This window comes from Erinaceus europaeus, chromosome 6, assembly GCF_950295315.1.
Source record: "Erinaceus europaeus chromosome 6, mEriEur2.1, whole genome shotgun sequence".
Classification (NCBI taxonomy): Eukaryota; Metazoa; Chordata; class Mammalia; order Eulipotyphla; family Erinaceidae; genus Erinaceus; species Erinaceus europaeus.
In genome coordinates, this window is record NC_080167.1 from 46501875 (window position 1) to 46524098 (window position 22224).

Genomic DNA, 22224 nt, shown 5'->3' on the forward strand with positions numbered 1-22224 from the left:
AGTATGACTATAGCATGTAGAATGATAGTTTGACTACAAAAAGACATATTTGGTGACAAAAAGACATAAATACCAATTCAGGATACATGGAAAACCTGAGAGATACTTATGTTGAAGCAGCCAGTCAGAAAAAAGACCATATATCATATTATTCCAATTATATGACATACTCAAAACTAGCAAATCAAGAGAGAAAAAAAGATTAGTGATGGTAAAGAGCGAGGACAGAGAGTGATTATATGCAGAGTTTCTGTTTGGGATGATGGAAACATCTAAAGTTAGATAATGGTCATGGTTGCATAATTCTATTTTTTAAATTAAAAAAAAATTATCGTTATTTATTTATTGTATAGAGACACCAGAAATAGAGAAGGAAGGGGGAGATAAGAGACAGAGAAACACTGGCAGTCCTGCTTCACCAACCACTTGCATAGCTTTCCCCCAGCAGATGAGGACTGGGGGCTCAAACCTGGTTCCTTGTGCATTGTAACATGTGCATTCGACCAAGTGTGCCACTGCCCGGCCCCTGTATAATTCTATTTTGAATTGCTGCCAGGGTTAGCACTGGGACTCAGTGCCTCCATGACAAATCCAATGCTCTTGAGGGGCCATTTCTTCATTTATTTATTTTGGTTTGATTTGCTAGGACAGAAATTGAGAGGGGAGGAAGAGATAGACACCCACAGCACTGGTCACCCTGTACGAAGCAAGTGGGGAACAGAGACTTGAAGCTCAGTCCTTACAGACGAAAATGTGTGCACTTAATTAGGTGAACCACTACCGGCTCCTAGTTATGCAATTCTGTAGGTACACTAAAAAAGTTACTCAACTGTACACTTAAAATGGGTGAAGTGAGTGGTATGTTAATTATGTCTCAGTAACACTATGCTTTATAGCTTGATTTCTTAATGTAGTTTTATTTACAGTTTTACTACTAGAAATATAAAACCGGGATATATGAAGGATTTCTTCTATTATATGCTCTAAAATGCTTTATATAAAACACTTTACAATACAATCTTTTAATGAAGATAAAAAGTTATCAAGGAAACACGAATAAAAGAACAAAATTACATTGTCTTGAAAACCTTTTGAGCCATAATTGGATTTTCTGTAAGTTTAGCTAATTAACTGTACAGTAATATTTAAATAAACCCACTTCTTTTATACAAAAGAAATACCCTAACACAGTAGAGTCTCATAATGCCTTGGCAAACACCAATTTGATGCTTCAGGATTTTAATATCTAGGTAACAGAATTTCAAACTCAGGCAAGTTTAGAAATGTCTTCATACTGAATTCCTTCAACTCTGCGTCCTTTCAGAGGGCCCTGCAAATTAAAATAATTTAAAAGGTTAAAAATACACATGAGCTCAAAGACAATATAATGACACAACACTTAAGGATACAAGTGTAACCTGCCCATATTCCTAAAGTAACAGGAAGGTAGTTAACATCTATGAATGTACATCTATGAATTAGAAGTATATACTTCTGGCCTGGGCTTAGTGTGCTGCACCAAAGTAAAGGAACTTGGGGCAAAGGGATGGCTTTCAGGTCCTTGTGCATGACGGTGGGGAAAACCTAGGCTGAGAACAAAGTGTCTTGCAGAAAACACATGTACCAACAACTGTACCTACTGGAAACCATTGATCCCTCCAATTAAAAAATGTTTTTATGGCAGTCTCATTTACCTTTATCTTTATGAACACACACACACACACACACACTTTTTCCCCCCCCTAATGAGAGGACTACTCGGCCATGGTGGTGCTGGGGAATGAATCTGGGACCTTTGATACCTCAGGCCTGAAAGTTTTTTTTTTTTTGCCTAATTATATGCTGTCTCCCCACCCCCCCAACACAATTTTTAGGAGGGGGGATGCTGCAAAACAAACAAACAAAAAGCATGTCAGTTTCTTCTTCCACAATCCCATAGTGCTTTACAAGCCACCAGAAAGACTGTTTAATGTGAATTTTCTCTTAGCTTCCACTCAACATAGCATCTTTTTTTTTTCAATTCTTTTTTAAAGATTTTATTTATTTATTAATGAGAAACATAGGAGGAGAGAGAAAGAGCCAGACATCACTGGTACATGTGCTTCCGGGAACTGAACTCATGCTTGAGAGTCCAATGCTTTGCCCACTGAGGCACCCCCCAGACCACTCAACATAGCACCTTCTGTTAAAATGGAAGACACAATTCTGGATTTCTCTTTTCTCTATCTTTATTTTTTTCTATCTTTATGGATAGAGACAGCCAGAAATTGAGAGTGTACTGGGAGATTGAGAGGCAGAGAGATACCTACAGCATGGCTTCACCACTTGCAAAGTTTTCCCCCTGCAGGTGGGGATTGGGGGCTCAAACTGGGTCCTTGTGCATTGTAACATGTGCACTCAACCAGGTGCGCCACCACCCAGCCCTCAACAAACTCTGGCTTTCTATTGAAGGAGGTGAGAAAGTAGAATTGAAAAATCATGTAAATTCCAGATCAAAGATCTGGGAAGAAGCCAGAATGTCTCTAGCAGTAATCAGCGATTGTTTTTTTTTTCTTCCCCAAGATGAAAAGCATGAAGTAGGATCTAGACTGAATGAATAATACTGTGGAATTAAAACAGAAAAGACTCTGCTAAGAATTAGAGGCTTAGAGCTCCAGTGGTGCAAATGGTTAGCGTGCGGTACTTATACAGGAAATTAGAGGCTTCTCATTTCTCATGTCCTAAGACTAAGCCAGAGTGAACAAATTTAGCAAGTTAAAGAAAAGAATCTCAATCTGTCAACACTCATATTGATGTTTTTGTTGTTGTTGCTTTTAACCAGAGCACTGCTCAGCTCTGGCTTATGGTGGCAAGGGGACTGAACCTGGAACTTTGGAGTCTCTTTGCATAACCACTATGCTATCTACCCTGCCCCATACTGATATTCTTTTGTGGGAGTCAGCTCTTTTTCTCCCTTATAGCTTATATTAATGATAGTTCCTAGCTTAGTATTATCAGGGACAGAAAAGAAAACTGAAGTATCCTGCAGGCAATTTCTCAAATAAGAACCTAGTTTTTTAAAAAAAGAAAACCTTTCTGAGACACATTCTCCAACCAGCACAGAGAGAGGTCTAGTAACCTATCAATACCATAAGAGAACAATAAGAGGGAGTGGGGCAGTAGTGCAGGGGGTTAAGCGCAGGTGGTGCAAAGCATAAGGATCCTGGTTTGAGCCCCCGGCTCCCCACCTGCAGGGGAGTCTCTTCACAAGTGGTGAAGCAGGTCTGCAGGTGTCTATTTCTCTCTCTCTCTCTCTGTCTTTCCCTCCTCTCTCCATTTCTCTCTGTGCTATCTAACAACAATGACATCAATAACAACAACAATAATAATAACTACAACAATAAAACAACAAGGACAACAAAAGAGAATAAATAAATATTTAAAAAAAGAGAGAGAGAGAACGATATGATGTGTCATTTCTCTGAGACAGCCCAAAATGTTCACCAGACTTTCCAAAGGTTCTACTATTCCCCCAGTTCTAAACCTGCCTGCATTGGAGATGAAAGTCTTTCACTTAGAGAGAAAGATACATAGTGGAGTATGTTCTCTATGCTGGGGTCTAAAGAGAAGTAAGTAGTTAGGAAAATGCAGTTTTCAGATTGTTTTTCCTGGAGAAACCTCAGGTCTCACTTGGCCTCACTCACAGACCTGCCCAGAAACTGTCAGTTCCAAACCAATGAGCAGTGTTACTCGCATGTCAGACTCCTTAAGGAATATTGCTATAGGGAGTAGTGCAGCGGGTTAAGTACTCGTGGCGTGAAGCGCTAGGACCGGCGAAAGGATCCTGGTTCGAGCCCCCGGCGACTCCTGCAGAGGAGTCGCTTCACAGGCGGTGAAGCAGGTCTGCAGGGGTCTTTCTCTCCCCCTCTCTGTCTTCCCCACCTCTCTGCATTTCTCTCTGTCCTAACAATGGCATCAATAACAAACGATAGTAGCTGCTACAACAATAAAAAAAAAAAGGGCAACAAAAAGGAAAAAAAAAAAAAAAGGAATATTGCTATGGACTAAATGTGTGTGACAGTGCCCCCCCCCAAGCCCTTTACACATTTCACAGCTTTAAATGCAGTCTCCAGTGTGCTGGCACTAAGAGGTGGGACCTGCATGAGGTGACTGGGTCCTAGGGCAGAGCCTGGAAAATGGAAAGAGAGGCTCCAGAGATGCCCCTTCTCCCTTACAGCATGTAAGGACATGGAAACCAGGAAACTGCCCTCAGCACACACCACAGTGGCCTTCATCACAGACATCTACCTGTAGAACTGGGAGGAACAAATCCCTGTTGTTCATAAGTCACAGCTGCCTGAATGGACTAAGACATACGTGTTTCTTTTGCAATCAGAAAACAATGACAGCATTGGTAGAGTCACTGGAGAAAATCAACTCACAGATTTCCAAATAGGAGAGAAGGCAAACAGAAAACACATATTGTAAAACAAAAGCCAACCCAATAAAAAATAACTCAGGTTCATTTGTAAGGCATTGTGTACTTCTGCCTTTGTGTAAGCATACTTACGGTCTCAATGACTATTGTAGCTGAGAATGTCTTCTCGTTGATGGATTCTAGGGTGCCTTCATTCCCTTTGTAGCCTCCATTTAAAACCAGAATTCTCTTCCCTACGGCAGAAGAGGATAATCATTTAAGAACTCTGTGAAATTCTAAAGTATGGACTATAGATACTTGTTTACTGTAATGTTTTAATGCTCAGTTCCTCATTCCTTTGTTAAAGAGATGTATTTTAACTGTCGATTGCATGCTTGCTTTGTCTTTCTTTAAATTTATTAAAATGACTTGGCAGTTTCATAGATATTTAAGCATATACCTACTAATTGGCCACTCTACTTCTGTGTATTTTCCCAGTAGAAGAGAAGACCATACAAAGACCTATTTGTAGTATTCACAGCAGTTTTATCTTTAACAGCTCAAACAACCCAAGCGTCCATCAATAGATGAGTGGCTAGACACGCTAGTGGTATTTCCCGTACTCGGAAATGTTATACAGTAGTACAAAGGGATGAACTGTTGACGGTACAACATAGAGGAATCCAGAGTAACTGTATTTAGTGAAGTAGGAAAACAATACACAACAATATGCTTCCATTCATTAAAAAAAAAAAAAAATCTAGAAAAAGGGAACTAATCTATAGTGGTGGAAAGTGGCCTGGGGGCTGTCTGGAGGACATGGAAGACAGGAGAAGGGGTGGGAGGGCAGATTACATGGGCGACTGGGGAAATTTCTAGGGTGAGACTTCTTATCCTAGATGGTAGTATTTTTTCAGGAAGTATCCCATTTTGAAAGGCAACTAATGATCAAGTAATGCTTGAAAGGAAGAATGGAAGAAAGGAAGGGAGAAAGAGAAAGGAAGCAGGGAGGAAGGGAGGAAGAAAGAAAAGGAAAGACAGAAGAGCAGCAGCAGCAGCAGTAGTTATGGTTTTATGAATGGAATCACACATTCTGATGTTACACATAGTCAATAGTCTGCAAAAAGATTTACCTGGTGCTGGAATTACTGTTTCTAAATGAGTCTGGTCAAGTTTCAGCTTGTCTCCAGAGTCAATCATCTTTACGACAGCTGTGTATTTGTCAATGACTTCCTGTCATGTGAAACCAAGACTTTTATAATAGAAAAAAAAATGTGTGAATACAAATTTCAAAGGACAGTTATAAGTAAATGGAAGACAAATGAAATTCCAATTCAAAGATAAGAGTGATTCCATCTACAGGCAACACCATTTTCTAGACTGTGTTCATAATCTGTGATCTCCCCTCTCCCCCACTTTTAAAAAAGATACAGACCCTAAAGGCTGGTGGTAGCGCAGTGGGTTAAGCACACATGGCGCAAAATGCAAGGACTGGTATAAGGATCCTGGTTCGAGCCTCGGGCTCCCCACCTGCGGGGGGGCAGGGGGTGCTTCACAGGCGATGAAGCAGGTATGCAGGTGTCTGTCTTTCTCTCCCCCTCTCTGTCTTCCCCATCTCTCTCAATTTCTCTCTGTCCTATCCAACAAAGACAGCAATAACAACGATAAACAACAAGAGCAACAAAAGGGAAAAAATAGCCTCCAGGAGCAGTGGATTTGCACCGAGCCCAAGCAATAACCCTGGAGAAAATAAAAATAATAATAATAGGGGGTCGGGCGGTGGCGCAGTGGGTTAAGCGCACGTGGCGCAAAGCGCAGGGACTGGCGTAAGGATCCCGGTTCGAGCCCCCGGCTCCCCACCTGCAGGGGAGTCGCTTCACGAGCGGTGAAGCAGGTCTGCAGGTGTCTATCTTTCTCTCCGCCCCCCCCCCCCGTCTTCCCCTCCTCTCTCCATTTCTCTCTGTCCTATCCAACAACAAAGCAACGTCAACAATGGCAATAATAATAACCGCAACGAGGCTGCAACAACTAGGGCAACAAAAAGGGGGAAAAATGGCCTCCAGGAGCGGTGGATTCATGGTGCAGGCACTGAGCCCAGCAATAACCCTGGAGGGGGGAAAAAAAAAAAACACCCCACAAATAATAATAATAATAATAATAAAGATATAGACCCTAGAGGGACAAAGAATAGGAAAGCTTTCAAGGGAGGGGATTGGATATGGAGTTCTGATGGTGGGAATGATCTGGAATTATGCCCCTGTTATCCTATGGTCTTGTCAATACTTCTATTTTATAAATAAAATTAAATAAATAAGTAAATAAAAAGAGATATAGGCAGAAAAGGTAGGCAGTGAAAGAGACCTCAACACCAAAGTTTCCTTCAAAACAGTGGAGGCCAGGTGGGTCACATACATAGCAAGGCAGCACACTATCCAAGCACAGTATCTGGCTGGTCACACAGTCTGCGGTTCCATGCCTCAGACATGGAAGTCTTTCTGTATAACCACAATGGCATCTCCCCAGTCTAGCCTGTGGTTCTTAAAAAAAATCAATTCAAAGCTTAGTTAAGATTTTCATGTGGAAGGAATAAAAGGCTGGTGGTCATAGTAAGATAAGGAAAAGAGTGAGAGGTACAATTGTGCCCACGGTCTAGTAGTAACTCTATGTACCCACAGGGTACCAGGGAGAAACTGTGTTTGGGGAAAAAGAGAAAGAGAGAGAGAGAGAGAGAGAGAGAGAGAGAAAGGCTGGGGTACTGATTTTTAAATTTAAAATCCTAGAGCAGACACAATGCCCAGAAGTCCTGCTGGGACCTCTGGGGACATAATTATCTGCCCATCTTATTGATAAGATGGGTGGAAATGCAATCATTCAAAAATCATGTAAATCATGAATTCAGCTTTCCTTTATATCATCAGACCCTAAGACAGGACGGTTGTGCTACTATGACTTGATTTGAAGGAATGGTCTGGTGTGCGTGTGCGTAGGTAGGTGTAGGGCTTCACCATTCTGGGTCAACTTTATCAGACAGAAACAAAAATACAGAGGGAGACACCAAAACATCAGGTTCCCCCACTACTGTAGAAATCAGGGCTTGAAGCAGGGCTGCACACCAAACCCCCCACCCCCCAATAAGCTATCTCGCCAGCCCCAAGGAATGCTTGTTTAAACCAAGATAGTTTTGCTTCTCCCTCTCCCCACCCCCATCTCACAAATTCTATCCATGATTTTTCATCCTTACCTTAACAACTGCCTTTTTCTTATGGTATTTATCTCCAAGCTTTTTGGTTATAATTTTCACAATAATTTCCTAAAAAAATAACAATAAACAAAGATGAGAGAGGAGACAGAAATTGTTTTTCCTTCATTTCAAACTGGTCACCAAAAGTCACTATGAGATGTGGCAGCTCTGCTAAATGAGAAAGAATGGAGCTCTAAGATTTCTAAGTTTAGTGACAAAACTGGATCTCAGTCATCTTTTATTCCTTCTTTACCTTGTCATTCAACCAAAAGGAAAGAATATATAGTGGTAGTAGCACAGTGGGTTAAGTGCACGTAGTGCAAAGCGCAAGGACGGGTGTAAGGATCCTGGTTTAAGCCCCCGGCTCCCCACCTGCAGGGGGGTCCCTTCACAGGCAGTGAAGCAGGTCTGCAGGTGTCTTTCTCTCCCACTCTCTGTCTTCCCCTCTTCTTTCCATTTCTCTCTGTCCTATCTAACAATGACAACATCAATAACAACAACAATAATAACTACAACAATAATAAAAAACAAGGGCAACAAAAGGGAAAGTAAATATAAATATAAAAAATTAGAAGATATCTATCTCACTTACATATATTTGAGAAATTCAGTTATTATTGTTACTCATTTTGAAGCAGAGTTAGAACATAGAAAGTGCCAATGGGATACGTACAGGCTGCAGCCAGTAGTCTGTCCGGGCAGTTCTTTTCTTCTCCTCTTCGATCTGTAGGACACACATTCAGAAAATTATCTTTAAAATCCTCGATGTATTTCAAATGCCATTCCATTTAAGCAAAGCATGCCATGAAGTTCACACTATAAAGATCAAGGCTGTAGATCAAAAGCTCTGGTAAATATAAGGAAATACCTTTTGCAACTGGTTTTATTTAAAAAAAAAAAAAAAGACAGTAACAACAAAACCTTTGGATTAAAAAAACAATAATGTGATATAAAACAAGTCAGCTGACCTAGGAAATAAACACAAACCTCTTCAGTTAGTCAAGGTTGCACTACTCTGCTCTCCCTGCCTCTGGCAGGAACTGGACACTATTATGTTTTCACTCAGTGAAAACCTAACACCCATGGGCAACATGGCTTGGTCAGCAGCTTCTCTGACACAGACAAAAGCTTGTCAATGAAGGGGAAAGAGACATTAGCCTGCCGATAACCTCAAAGAGGGGACAGAAAGGGAAAAGGGCTGACTGGCCATCACGCCGCAGCACACCTTTTCCTTTGTTAACTGCTCTAGACTAACCCAAAGAAGCAACTTTCAATGAGAACCAACAATGTAGCTCTTTGGTTGGTTCCAAATCTCATCTTATTACTATTTTAAAATCTATTTTGAGTGCTAGAGCTTGAATGAGACATCTGCTCTCACCTCACCTGACTTCCCAGTCTCAAATCTGATTATCTGAATTCCTTTAACTTTCTAATAGGAACAGGAAGGGTGAAATATGAAAATGTGACAATCATTTCTCTTGTTGGCTCTGAGATAAGTAAACAGAAGTCAGGGACAACAGAGAGCCTGAGAGGGGGTGCTACCAACGACAGAGTCACAGAGACAGAGTCATAGCAGGTGAACATTGCCCCACTCCAGAGTCACTCACCACTCTGACCTTCTAACTAAGCTCCACTGACCATAACTATATGGACCACCTGAAAACAAGAGTCCAATCCTGGTGGTGGTGGTTGGGGGAGAGGGAGTGGGTTCCAACTTTACTACATGAAATTATATCCAGGTTCCTTTCCTGAATTCAATACAGGCAACTCCTGTGACATTTACACAAGCTAAAAATGGGTGGAATAGTTTAGTTTCCATTGGTTTGAACTACATCATGCCTTTAACTGCAAGAGTCAATAAACAGCCGTAAGCCTCACCTCCATGATCTCATCAAGTGCAGATTTCTTCTTTTTCTTTTCTTTTGACTGAGTTGAGCTCTGGGAAGAGTCTTTCCGTTTCACGGATGCTGCAGTTGCTATTGTTGTCAATGCACTTGGCCCCAAAGAACTGATGAAAAGAGAAGCCATGCTTAACAAAATGATACATGAACAAGGGCTTGCTCATGTGTGGATGGAACCACACAGAAGAAACACTTGCCTGACAAGTTGACAACACATTAGTTAAGGACAACACCAGACCTCAAGGAGGTAGGAATCAACCCCTATTTTGTACTAACTCTAGATCATAACCAACCACAATCTATCTACACAGCAAGCACAAGAAGCCTAGCAAAGGGAAAGGCAGGTAACGACCTATACATGATTTCCGTACTCTGGCATTCTTCCCAGTTTAGAAACTTGGTTAAAGGCTGTTAGGCACTCTTCATAAACTAAACCGAGTATCATGTGTGTGTGGTGGGGGAAGCCACTATTGGTATCATGCTCCTAAGACTATGTCTGAGGGCCAGGGTTCAAACCCCAGACCCTAGCTGCAGGTCAGTTTCATATGCCATGGAGCAGTGCTGCAGGTGTCTCTGTTTTCCTCTCCCTATTTCTGTCTCAGAAAAGAGGGGGGGGATAAACAACCTTGAATATGAACCAAATTAATAGGGAAGAAAATAAGACATTTCCCCAAAGATACTTGTGAGTATGTGTGCACACATACGTGCTTATCTTCTTTTAGAAAATGTGTGTGTGTGTATGATCTTCTTTTAGAAAAAGGTCTATTTCCTCCTGTTAATATATGGCCAATACATGAAAGATCTCAACACAGTAATAATTAAGGAAACACAATTGAGAGGGCAATAAATAAGAATCCACAACCCACAACGACCCTGGGTCCATGCTCCCAGAGGGTTAGAGAATGGGAAAGCTATTGGGGAGGGGAGGGGATATGGAGATTGGGTGGCGGGAACTGTGTGGAGTTGTACCCTCCCCATCCTATGATTTTGTTAATATCTCCTTTCTTTTTTTTTTTTTATATTTATTTTATTTATTTATTCCCTTTTGTTGCCCTTGTTGTTTTTTATTGTTGTAGTTATTATTGTTGTTGTCGTTGTTGGATAGGACAGAGAGAAATGGAGAGAGGTGGGGAAGACAGAGAGGGGGAGAGAAAGATAGACACCTGCAGACCTGCTTCACCGCCTGTGAAGCGACTCTCCTGCAGGTGGGGAGCCAGGGTTCGAACCGGGATCCTTATGCCGGTCCTTGTGTTTTGCGCCACCTGTGCTTAACCCGCTGCGCTACAGCCCGACTCCCCTAATATCTCCTTTCTTAAATAAAAAAAATAAGAAGAAGAATCCACACACATCTGGACAACAAAGAAACCCAGAAAATGGCAAAAAAATGGCAAAGGGCTGGCAAGGGTATAGAGAAATTGGAACCTTTAGCATTGCTGGTGGGACTGTAAATTGGTACACTCTCTGTGAAAATCAGTTTAACAGCTATTGAAATATGAAACATGGAATCACCATATGATCCAGCGATTTCACTTCGGGGTTATTTACCCAAAGAAACTGAAAGTAGGCATTTGAATGCTTATCTATGTACACATGTTCATAACAGTATCATTCGTTCACAATATCTAAGAGCTAGGAGTAAGTCAAATGCAAATATTCCTCAGCAGCTGGATGAACAGATTAGGATCCAAGTGTGCATGTACACACACGTATGTGCACCATTATTCAGTGGTAAAAGGAAAGAATATCCTGACAGACTGTAGAAAACTTTGAAGACATGATGCCGAGGGAAATAAGCCAGACACAAAAGGACAAACACTGGCAGATTCCACTTATGTGAGGAAATAGCACAGTCAAATCCAAAGGCAGAGAGTGGAGCAGGGGCTGTCTGGGCTGGGTGCGGGAGAATGGGGAGTTATCACTTAGCCAGAATAGAGCTTCAATCTGGGAGCATGAGAAAGGCCTGAAGATGGATGGCAGTGGAGGTTGTTTGGCTGTAGAAATGGACACTAAAAAAGGCAAACTTTTATCTATCTCATTATTTGAAAAAAAAAAAAAGTCGGGAGTCAGGCGGTAGCGCAGCAGGTTAAGTGCAGGTGGCACAAAGCACAAGGTCCAGCGTAAGGATCCCAGTTTGAGCCCCTGGCTCCCCACCTGCAGGGGAGTCGCTTCACAAGCGGTGAAGCAAGTTCTACAGGTGTCTATCTTCCTCTCCCTCTGTCTCCCCCCCCCCCTCCATTTCTCTCTGTCCTATCCAACAACAACATCATTAACAACAATAAAACAACAAGGGCAAAAAAAGGGAATAAATAAATATTTAAGAAATACAGTATTATAGTTTTTTTAAAAAATCAAAGTACAAAAAATTTTTTTTTTTTAACAGAGCATTATTCAGCTCTGGCTTATGGTGGTACAGGGGACTGAACCTTGTCTTGGGCACAAGTCTCTTTGCATAATTATTATGCCATCACCCCCACCCATAAAACTTTTTTTGTAATTAAGAAAATGGGGAAGCAGGCAGTGATGTAGCCAGTAGAGCGCACGTTACAATGCACAAGGACCCAGGTTCAAGCCCCTGGTCCCTACTTGCAAAGGGGAAGCTTCACAAGTGATGAAGCAGTGCTGCAGATGTCTCTCTTCCTCTCCTCTCAATTTTTCTTTGTCCCTATCCAAAATAAATAAACATTAAAAAAGAAAAAGAATATATAAGGGAGGGGTAAACTGGAGGAAAGGGAATGGCGAAGAATAGAACTAGACTTTTAGTGGTGAATTTGCTATAATGTAAGCACTTAGGAGTATTTAATCTTACACACCTGAAATGCACATAATCTTACCATGTAATGTCACTTCGATTACATAAAAAGAAAATGCATTCAGTCTCCATAATGCAACAAGCAACGGAAATAAACAAGTCATCAGAATAACCCTCTTATTCATTTCCCATGGCTGCCACAATCAATATATCACAGAAATCCCCAAGTCTTGAAATTACCTGTTCATGGAGCTCACCTGGATTTGGAAGATGTTGTGGCTGAACTACAGGCTCCTTTATTCAAATTGAATGTAACTGGAAGAAAATAATTGGTACTCCATGTTTGTTTCAGGACAACTGTAACCCAATGCATCAGACCAGATCCCGCAGTGTAACCCCACAGAGGACTGCCTGGAGTACTGGGAGCAAAGAGAGCTCTTCTGGTCCAGGCCAATCACAACCACACTCCCATTTCTTGTCCCAGTGACTGTTTTCTGGGAGACACATGACATAATGATATTCAAAAAGAAGTCAGTTGGTGAGAGGAGTGCTTACTAGTGAGGTTCCTTGCTCTGGGGGGAGACAGCATATTAGCTATGCAAAAAGACTTATGCCTAAGACTCTACTGTCCCAGTTTCAATCTCCAGTACCACCATGAGCCACAGCGGAGCAGTACTCTGGTAAAGAAAGAATGAAAGAGAGAGAGAAAGAGGGGGGGAAGGGAGGAAGGAAGGAAGGAAAGGAAAGGAAAGGAAAGGAAAGGAAAGGAAAGGAAAGGAAAGGAAAGGAAAGAAAAGGAGGGAAAGGGAAGGGAAGGGAAGGGAAGGGAAGGGAAGGGAAGGGAAGGAGGGAAGGGAAGGGAAGGGAAGGGAAGGGAAGGGAAGGGAAGGAGGGAAGGGAAGGGAAGGAGGGAAGGAGGGAAGGGAAGGGAAGGGAAGGGAAGGGAAGGGAAGGAAGGAAGGGAAGGGAAGGGAAGGAGGGAAGGGAAGGAGGGAAGGGAAGGGAAGGGAAGGGAAGGGAAGGGAAGGGAAGGGAAGGAGGGGAGGGGAGGGAAGGAAAGGGAAGGGAAGGGGAGGGGAGGGGAGGGGAAGGGAGGGGAGGAGAGGGGAAGGGAGGGGAGGGGAAGGGAGGGGAGGGGAGGGGAAGGGAGGGGAGGGGAGGGGAGGGGAGGGGAGGGGAGGGGAGGGAAGGGAAGACTCTTGTGTACCTTCCTGGCCCAAGCTGTTTCTACACACAATGTTGAAGCACTGGCAGCCACCTCAGGTCCAACTGCTGACTAGTCCACTCCCCACCTACCTACCCTCTGGGCCCACATCAGGCAAGCTGTTTCCTATCAGTTACTATTGCTTAGGCTAGTTTTAGTCTTTCCTGTTACTTATTGCCGGGGGTATCTCATCCAATCTGCTGTCCTCTCCTTTTCACCTTGTGTCAGAGAACAATGGAATCTAGGCTGATGGAAAAGCCTTGGCCCTCAGTATGCAGACATCTGGGTACAGAGTCAGCACGAAAGCACCCATATTAAAAAAAGAAGAGGAGGAAAAGAGTAAACTTACCTTTCTCTTCATCATTTTCTCTACTTAATTCAGTAAAAACAGGAACCTCCTTAAAAAAAAATAATAATAAAGAATGCGTTTGAAGTCTGCCTCACAGTGCACTTACTGCCAGTATTCAATAATCTTAAACCCTGGTTTGCTACCTACGTTGCCAGGCAGCATGAAGATATGACTCCCTGGCCCCAGGCTGTGCCTGTCTGTCTCGCCTGCAGCGAGAGTCTGTGTCCAGCGCTGCACTACCTACACCAGGGGGCGTGAGCTGCTGCTGCTGCTCTCCCTGTGGGCACTCCTATTCTGCACATGAGGAAGCTGAGGTTTAATGGACGATATAATTATATGAGACTAGAGTCAGGAACTGACCTGACTTTGCCTCAGCTCCGAAACTTAGCCTCCCAGCCATGGTTTTCATGCCAAGTTCTTTCTCTCCTCAACTCGGGTAGGTGACATGGACAAAATTTCATTCAATGCTGCCACGCAAGCAATTTGCTTCTCTGGACACTATCCTTTCCCACCTGTTCTTTCCCTTCTAGGCCTCTTCTCACTTGCTCTTCAATAAACTTGGCCGTTTTTTCTTCATCATCAAGATCCTGCTTCTTCTTTTTCTCTAGTTCCAGCTGTCGGCGGATTGTTTCTGGGTCTCTGTCTATGTACTGGATGTACCAGCCTTTTGGAGTCTCATCTACTTTGCACAAGCCTGAAAAAAAAGTTACAGACGCCATGGAGCTGTACAGAACCAAAGCTGCAAGAAAATACTAATGTGTCCTTCCTCTGCATTATTTCTTCAGCCATCCAAACCCACTCATTCAAACATTCAAATAGATCCAAGTGCCACATGAATTTTCCATATCCAGTTTATGAGATACAGATATTTTAAGTGGAACATTAAACAAGAGAGAGAGAGAATGTTCTGCTCTTGAACTCCCTAAGTTCAGGCAACATATATAAATAAGAAAATAAGGTGCCTCATTAGCGCAGTAGGTAGCGTGTCAGTCTCATAAGTAAGAAAATACACAGAAGTATTATCTGTCATATGAACTGTGTAACTGCTTCTAAGCATTGAGCATCCAATGAGAACCCTGCTAGCAAATAACTAACCATTTATTTCCCCAAAATGGAAAGCAATACACTAAATCAGTAATACTTTGACGCAAAATTCGTCTCTCTTCCTCTCCTAAACTGTTTAACCTATGAAGATGAAAAATGGGGAATTGGGGCCAGGTGGTGACACAGCTGGTTGAGCACACGTTACAATGCTCAAGGATTCAGGTTTGAGCCACTTTGCAAGTGATTAAGCAGTGCTGCAGGTCTCTCTCTCTCACACACACACACCTCTCCAATAAACAAAGATAATTTTTTTTAATTAAAAAAAAAAAAAGGGAACTAGCAGCATTTTTAAAAATTGCCACCAGGATTATTGCTGGGGCTCAATGATGGAACTATGAGTCCATGACTCCCAGAGGCCACCCTTACCCCCATTTTATTTGCTAGGCAGAGAGAAATTGAGAGGGACGGAGGGAGGGACGGGAAGAGAGACACTTCTATGGCATTGCTTTACTACTTGTGCAGGGGCTTGAACCCAAGTCCACTATTCTCTACTTTTTTTTTTTTATTATTATTGGGTGGGTGGGCTTAATGGCTTATAGTACTGTTGTTAGCACATGGGTATAATTTTTCATCTGACCAAGATAGATGTCTGTAAAACACTACTCCCAATTCATGTCTTTTTCACTATGTACGGCAGCTTTCTCTCCCTGCAGTGCAGCTACATGAGAGCTGTATGAATACACTGTCCTCTTACCTTCTCTGCCCAGCCACTTAGTGAAGTCTGTTAGGGTCTCCCACTGAGTGGCGTTCATGTGGATGTGCTCTCGGTGGCTGATGTATTCATTATAAACAATATTGTTGTGTACTCGCTTAGTGCCTGAGAACAAAGCACAGTGACATAGGAATTACTGACCATACGAACTGAAGTTACTATGTTCACAAGGCTTCAGATGCTTACCAAAGCGTCTCCTGAGAAGTTCTAGAAAGTCATTTCGGAATTCCCTAATGAAAAAGAAAAGGGAAACATTAAGGTAACTTCTATGAATTGATAGTATCACTTTCCAGAACATTAAATCACTGTCCAGAGTGGATGCCTAGATGACACATAAAAATATCTGTGAGAATATCTAATCTGTTGTGAAGCTTTAAACACTGAATGAGAAGAATCCCCAGAATGATAGCTTTTACAAATTAAAGTTCATGGTGAATTTGGAGTTGAAACTCTGGTGGAGATAAGAAGCCACAGCACATTTCTTTGGAGAGGGGTCATGAAGACCCTCAGCACTGAATGTGGTCGGAGCCCTTCCTGCACAGGAACCTGGCACCGTGTGTGCCTCTGGCTGGAGCACACCATGATCAGTGCGGGGTCACACAGGTGTCCTGAGAACCGATCACAGCAGAACTGAAATTGAGAAGTAACAAAGTAAGGTACAAATGCTGGAAGAGAGGCCCTGCCAGTGTCTAACATGGGGGTGACGTACAGATTAGACATCCACGTGTAAAGAAGAGAAGGCCACCCAGAAACATGAAGCATCTTGTGTAGAGAGAACGATTCCCTGGCTAAAGCTGAGGGCAGATAATACTGAGGGTGAAGGTGGGGGCAGGACAGAACAATGGGGGATGGGCACAGCTGGAAAACAAAGTTAGGGCTAATTTGTTCTGCCCTGAGAAGTAATGGAGTGGATAGAATCTCAGACTCTCAAACGTGAGGTACCGAGTTCGATCTCTGGCACTGCATGTGTCAGAATGATGCTCTGGTTCTCTGTGTCCCCTCATTAATAGATAAATAAAGCATTAGGCAATGTGCAAGGTCCTAGGTTCAAGTCCCTGGTCCCCACCTGCAGGGGGGAAAGTTTTGTGAGTGGTGAAGCAAGGGCTGCAGGTGTCTGTCTCTCTTCTTCTCCATCACTCCATCTCAATTTCTGGCTGTCTCTGTCAAATAAATAAAGATATTAAAAAAAAAAAAAAGTAAAAAGAAAGAAAGAGGAAGGCAGGAAGGAAGGCAGGAAGGAAGAAAGAGAAGAAAATAAAAGAAAGAAACAGGCTGGACAGAACCAGGCAGTGGTGTACCTAGTCCCCACTGTAACAAGGAAGCTTCATGAATGGCAGAATAGTACTGCAAGTCTCTCTGTCCCTTCCTCCCTCCTTCCCTCTTTATCTCCCCTCTGTCTCTGTCTCTATCTAAAGGAAAAGAAAGAAAGAAAGAAAGGGGCTGGATTTTGTCTGGACACTGGGAAAGTATGAAATGGTTTGAAATAGTATGAAATATATTTGTGAAACCCTATGGTTTAGGAAGATAATTGTATTGAACAATACAAAATAGTCATTCTCCAGGTGTGGTGTCCAGACCAACAGCAGCAGGCTTGTCTGAGCACTTGAAAAAAATGCAAGATATGAGGCAGGGGAGATAGCATAGCAATAGCCCCAGAATTCTTACATGCTGAGGCTTCAGAGGTCCTGGGTTCAATCCCCAGCATAACCACATTGAGCTGAGAAGTACTCTGCACTCATGAAAATAAATCTTAAAAAAAAAAAAAAAAAAAAAAAAGGAGGGCAAGAAATAGCTCACCCAGTAGAGTGCACACCTCATCATATGTGCAGAGCTGGGTTTCACCACATAGAACCAGAGATGGGGATACTTTGGTCCTGTAGGCTCTTTGTCTCCTCTTAACCTCTCAATCTTGGGGGGGGGGTGGTGGTGGTGGAATGAGTCTTCCAGGAGTTGGGCAGTAGTGCGGTGGGTTAAGTGCATGTGGTGCCAAGTACAAGGATCAGCATAAGAATCCCTGTTCGAGCCCTAGGCTCCCCACTTGCAGGGGAGTCACTTCACAGGCGGTGAAGCAGGTCTGCAGGTGTCTTTCTCTCCCCCCTCTACTTTTCTCTGTCCTATCTAAGAATGACAACATCAATAACAACAACAATAATTACAACAACAATAAAAACAAGGACAATAAAAGGGAAAATAAATATAAAAAAAATTTAAATATGAGTCTTCTAAGAGTGGTGGAATTGTGCAGGTGTCAAGCCCCAGTGAAGCCCTGGCAGCAAAATAAATGAATAAATGGAAACACAGAAAGAAATGCCAAATGTTAGACCAGTGAAACAGCTCACCTCCATATGGACAGTGTGCTGTTTTGCTATATGTGAAAACCAGTTTTGAACTTGCCCCTCACTGAACTGAATAAAGCCTGGTGCCAGGGTCTGTCTGTCTGTCTGTCTCTCTCTCTGCCTTGCTGCCTATCTCTATCAAAACAGAAAAAAAAAAAAAAAAATCAAAGGAAAGAAGGAAGACAGACAGATGTGTAGTAAGTACCTCCAGCTTCCCCCAGTCTGATCTACTAGGCATGGGTGTGGGGTCTGCACACTGCCACAAGCTCTCACAGTGACGCTGAGGCTGGGGGGCCTTGTGAGTCACAGGCACATGTCTTGAACAGAGGAGCAAACCTGCAGGATGGGGGCCAGTGACGGAGTCAGGGAAGTGAGGCGAGAACTACTACTGGGGTCAAGGGCACTGCAAGGGTATGAATTTAAAGGACACTGTGCGAAGGAATTGATAAGAACTGACAAGACGGGGTTCCCGAAGGAGTCTAAGTGGAGAAGCCCAGATGTGAAAAACTCAAAGTCTGACTCCAGTATTTACTTCTATGGGTCTGAAACGAAAGACTGAGTTATAAGAAATACTTCTGTGACCATTTCCCACTCTGACAAATTGCCCAAGGAAGATAAAAAGAACACACAAAATAAGGCTGAGTTGTGGGTTGGTTAGTCACGAATAAATGGAACTTCCATTATAGGAAATATGAAGCAGCTTTTAAGTGTCCAACTGAATAATCCTTAGGACATAAACATGGCTTGAAGTTACTTACTCAGAAAAATAATCCATGAACTGTTGAGGATTTTCTGAAGCCAGCAGTAGTTGTCTCTGATGCGATTCGGACATACAATGACATTTAAAGCCATTCTACAAAAACGTAAAGATAACAGTTACATTCTTATTTAGGTCACCAGCATGTACCCTGCACTGAAGTATTTTATTAGACCCTTAAAAGCTGCACTTTTGGGAGCTGGGTGTTAGCGCACTGGGTTAAGCATACACTGTGTGAAGCGCAAGGACCAGCACAAGGATCCTAGTTCGGGCCCCTGGCTCCCCACCTGCATGGGGGTGGGGGGTCACTTCACAAGCAGGTCTGCAGGTGTCTATCTTTCTCTCCCCCATCTTCCTCTCCTCTCTCGATTTCTCTCTGTCCTATACGATAACAACAGCAACAACAACAATGGAAAAAAAGATGGCTGCCAGGAGCAGTGGATTCGTAGTACAGTTACTGAGCCCCAGCAGTAACTCTGGAGGCAAAAACAAAACAAAAGAAAAACAAGCTGCTCTTTGATAATAAACAAGTTTTAATGATTAGATCTTTGATTATAAATATTGTGTGGGGAGTCAGCTGGTAGTGCAGCTGGTTAAGCGCACGTGGTGCAAAGCATAAGGACCGGCGTAAGGATCCTGGTTTGAGTCCCCAGCTCCCCACCTGCAGGGGGGGGGTCACTTCACAAGCAGTGAAGCAGGTCTGCAGGTGTCTGTATTTCTCTCCCCCTCTGTCTTCCCCTCCTCTCTCCATTTCTCTCTGTCCTATCCAACAACAGTGACAACAATAACAACAATAAAACAACAAGGGCAACAAAAAAAATATTTTTTAAATATTTTAAAAAAGTAAAAAACAAAACATTGTGTGACTGTTTTAGTGGAGTTTAGCAAATCAAAAAGAATCCTAGGAGACAGGAATATAGTAGTCTGTATAACAGACATTAATAAGAAACACTACCAGGCACAATCACAGAAAATAAGTGGCGCTTCTGAGACAGTTTAACAAATTCCTATTCAGAAGGTTAAGCAAGTGTTTGGAGAAATAAAAGGAAGAGGGATCATCAGTGAATCTGTGGGAAGGAGTAATAGTTTCATTCCCTTTTCTCCTAACACATTGTTGCTTATCACATCAGTCTGGTATTAAACACAGTAAATCTGCATCTCCTTAGATGATCAGAAAAGCATGTAACTTGGGCCAAGGACATGGCTTGGAAGGAAAATCACATGCTGGACTCCCCACACCACAGGGGAGCATGGACAGCACCAAGGGAGCTCCATGGATGATCACACAGTGCTGTGACATCTCTCCCTCTCCCCCAAAATTACAGAATAAAAATTCAGCTGGGGTGGTAGCTCAGTAGTATCTCATGCAAATGGCTCTGGCACTACCTTAAAAAAAAAAAAAAGAGCATAATGGCTTTGACTTTGTATCTATCCCACACTAAAATAAACAAATACAATATTCAGGAAAAACCAAGTATGGCAAAATATTTAAAATCTGGGACCAGGGATGTACCTCTCTGGTAAAGTATGTGCTTTGTTTGGGGGAGGCCCTGGTTATAATCCACGGCAAACACACACACACACACACACACACACACACACACACCTAGATCTGGGCAATGGTTCATTATATTAGTCTCCACTTCTCTCTTTTTTTTTTTAATAATTTCTTTATTGGGGAATTAATGTTTTACCCAACAGTAAGTACAATAGTTTGTACATGCATAATATTTCCCAGTTTTCCATATAACAATACAACCCCCTCTATGACCTCTGTCATCCTTCTTGGATCTGTATTCTCCCCATCCACACACCCCAGAGTCTTTTACTTTGGTGCAATACGCCAATTCCAGTTCAGCACTTCAACTCAGTTCAGTTCAATACGTTCAATTCCAGTACTTGTGTTTTCTCTTATCTTGTTTTTCAACTTCTGCCTGAGAGTGAGATCATCCCATACTCATCCTTCTGTTTCTGACTTATTTCACTTAACATGAATTTTTTCAAGGTCCATCCAAGATCGGTTGAAAACGGTCACCATCTTTTATAGCTGATATATATATACACACACACACACACACACACACATACCACAATTTGCTCAGCCACTCATCTGTTGTTGGACACCTGGGTTGCTTCCAGGTTTTGGCTATTAAAAATTGTGCTGCCAAGAACATATGTGTACACAGATCTTTTTGGATGGGTGTGTTGGGTTCCTTAGGATAGTCTCCATTTTTCTTTGTTTGAATTTTACCTTGATCTAAACCAAAATGAAAGTGAGTAACCATTATCAGTACTAATCAATGTGAATGACCCCGTGAAATAATAACTCATCCCTTGCTTACAGAAACATTTCAATTGCCTTGTGTTTTTCCACATCTCAGGCATCTCAGTCTCCGGGAGAAAAACACAATCACCTCCTGACTTGCTTTCAAATCTTCAAAGCAGGCTTCAGTCGCTAAGCATTAGTCTTGGCAGGGCATTTGAACCTTCCAAGATCACAATCTCCAGCTGCACTGGGCTGCTTTACTCATCTTCTATACACTTAAAATCCACAACCCCTCCTCGGTCAGGGAGGTATCACAGCAGTCAAGCACCAGATTAACATGCCAGAGGCCCCAGAGCATCTGGGTTCAATTCCCAGCACCACCACATGCTAGAGCTTAGCAGTACTCTGGTCTCTCTTCTCCCTCTCTCATGAAAATAAGCAAAGTCTAAAGATAAACAAACACAACACTCTTCCCAGCAAGGACATCTACGACTTTTTTTTAGCAAGTCTACAAGGAACCTGGCTTACATCCAAGCTGGCAGGGAGGCGGCTAGGCTTCCTGATCTGTCATATCAGACACAGAAACATCGCGGGATTGACTTCAGGGTTGAGGATCAGGACGCTGACTGGATGGAGAGGAAGCAGGAGCTCAGTCGTCTCGTCCTGAAAAGGGTTCCAATCATGTCAACTCAGGGACAACAGGTTTTACTATGGACGCGCCTGGCCCATCTGCGCCGGCGTTTATGACAGCTGGAGAGGCTTCGTTTTCACAGGGACGCCAGATCTTTCCTCTCCCCTCATTGGATTTTGGGGTGAGATGGGGCTGAGGGTTATCTTAGCTCCCCAGACACAGACCCTGCATCCAAGACCTGAACCCCCTCCGTCGCCCAGCGTCGGGAGCCTGAGACCCAAAACCCCGGGGTTCTCACCTCGTCCCGGCACTGTTTCTGACACATCTGGCAGTACCAGCGGAGCTTCTGAAGCCCCTTGGACTTGATCCTGTTGGCGATGGCCTTGGGGGTCAGGAAGTCGGACTTCCCCATGACTACAGATGGCCAAGACCACTTTCCGAACCCCAAACCCTATACAACCGGAAGCGGAAGTTGGCTCGCGGGGGCGGGACTAATGCTCCCAGGGAGCCGGAAGAAGGTTTGGTCATGTTTGCACTGGCTGGGATTCCAACCTCGCGAGGCTTCCCTCTGGTGGCGG

The 22224-nt window shown here is 43.0% G+C and overlaps 1 protein-coding gene across 3 annotated transcripts; it reads right to left on the bottom strand.

Moving 5' to 3' along the window:
- Window positions 1–1003: 1003 nt before the first annotated feature.
- On the bottom strand, window positions 1004–22134 carry KIN (Kin17 DNA and RNA binding protein). 3 transcript variants are annotated; one of them, XM_007534353.3, is made up of 13 exons: window positions 21945–22133; window positions 18751–18845; window positions 15843–15886; window positions 15639–15761; window positions 14353–14534; window positions 13841–13889; window positions 12545–12602; window positions 9516–9645; window positions 8311–8361; window positions 7638–7706; window positions 5530–5629; window positions 4550–4650; window positions 1004–1330 (listed from the first exon to the last, which is right to left on the bottom strand). In XM_007534353.3, exons 1-13 carry the CDS (start codon window positions 22056–22058, stop codon window positions 1268–1270), a joined length of 1179 nt encoding a protein of 392 aa, XP_007534415.1. In that variant the 5' UTR covers window positions 22059–22133; the 3' UTR covers window positions 1004–1267. The 3 variants fall into 3 exon arrangements, 2 of the variants coding, with proteins under 2 accessions (XP_007534415.1, XP_060048120.1); XM_060192137.1 differs by lacking the exon at window positions 7638–7706; XR_009550240.1 differs by lacking the exon at window positions 1004–1330 and having other exon boundaries at window positions 4601–4650; window positions 5530–5648; window positions 21945–22134.
- Between the last annotated feature and the right edge of the window lie 90 nt (window positions 22135–22224).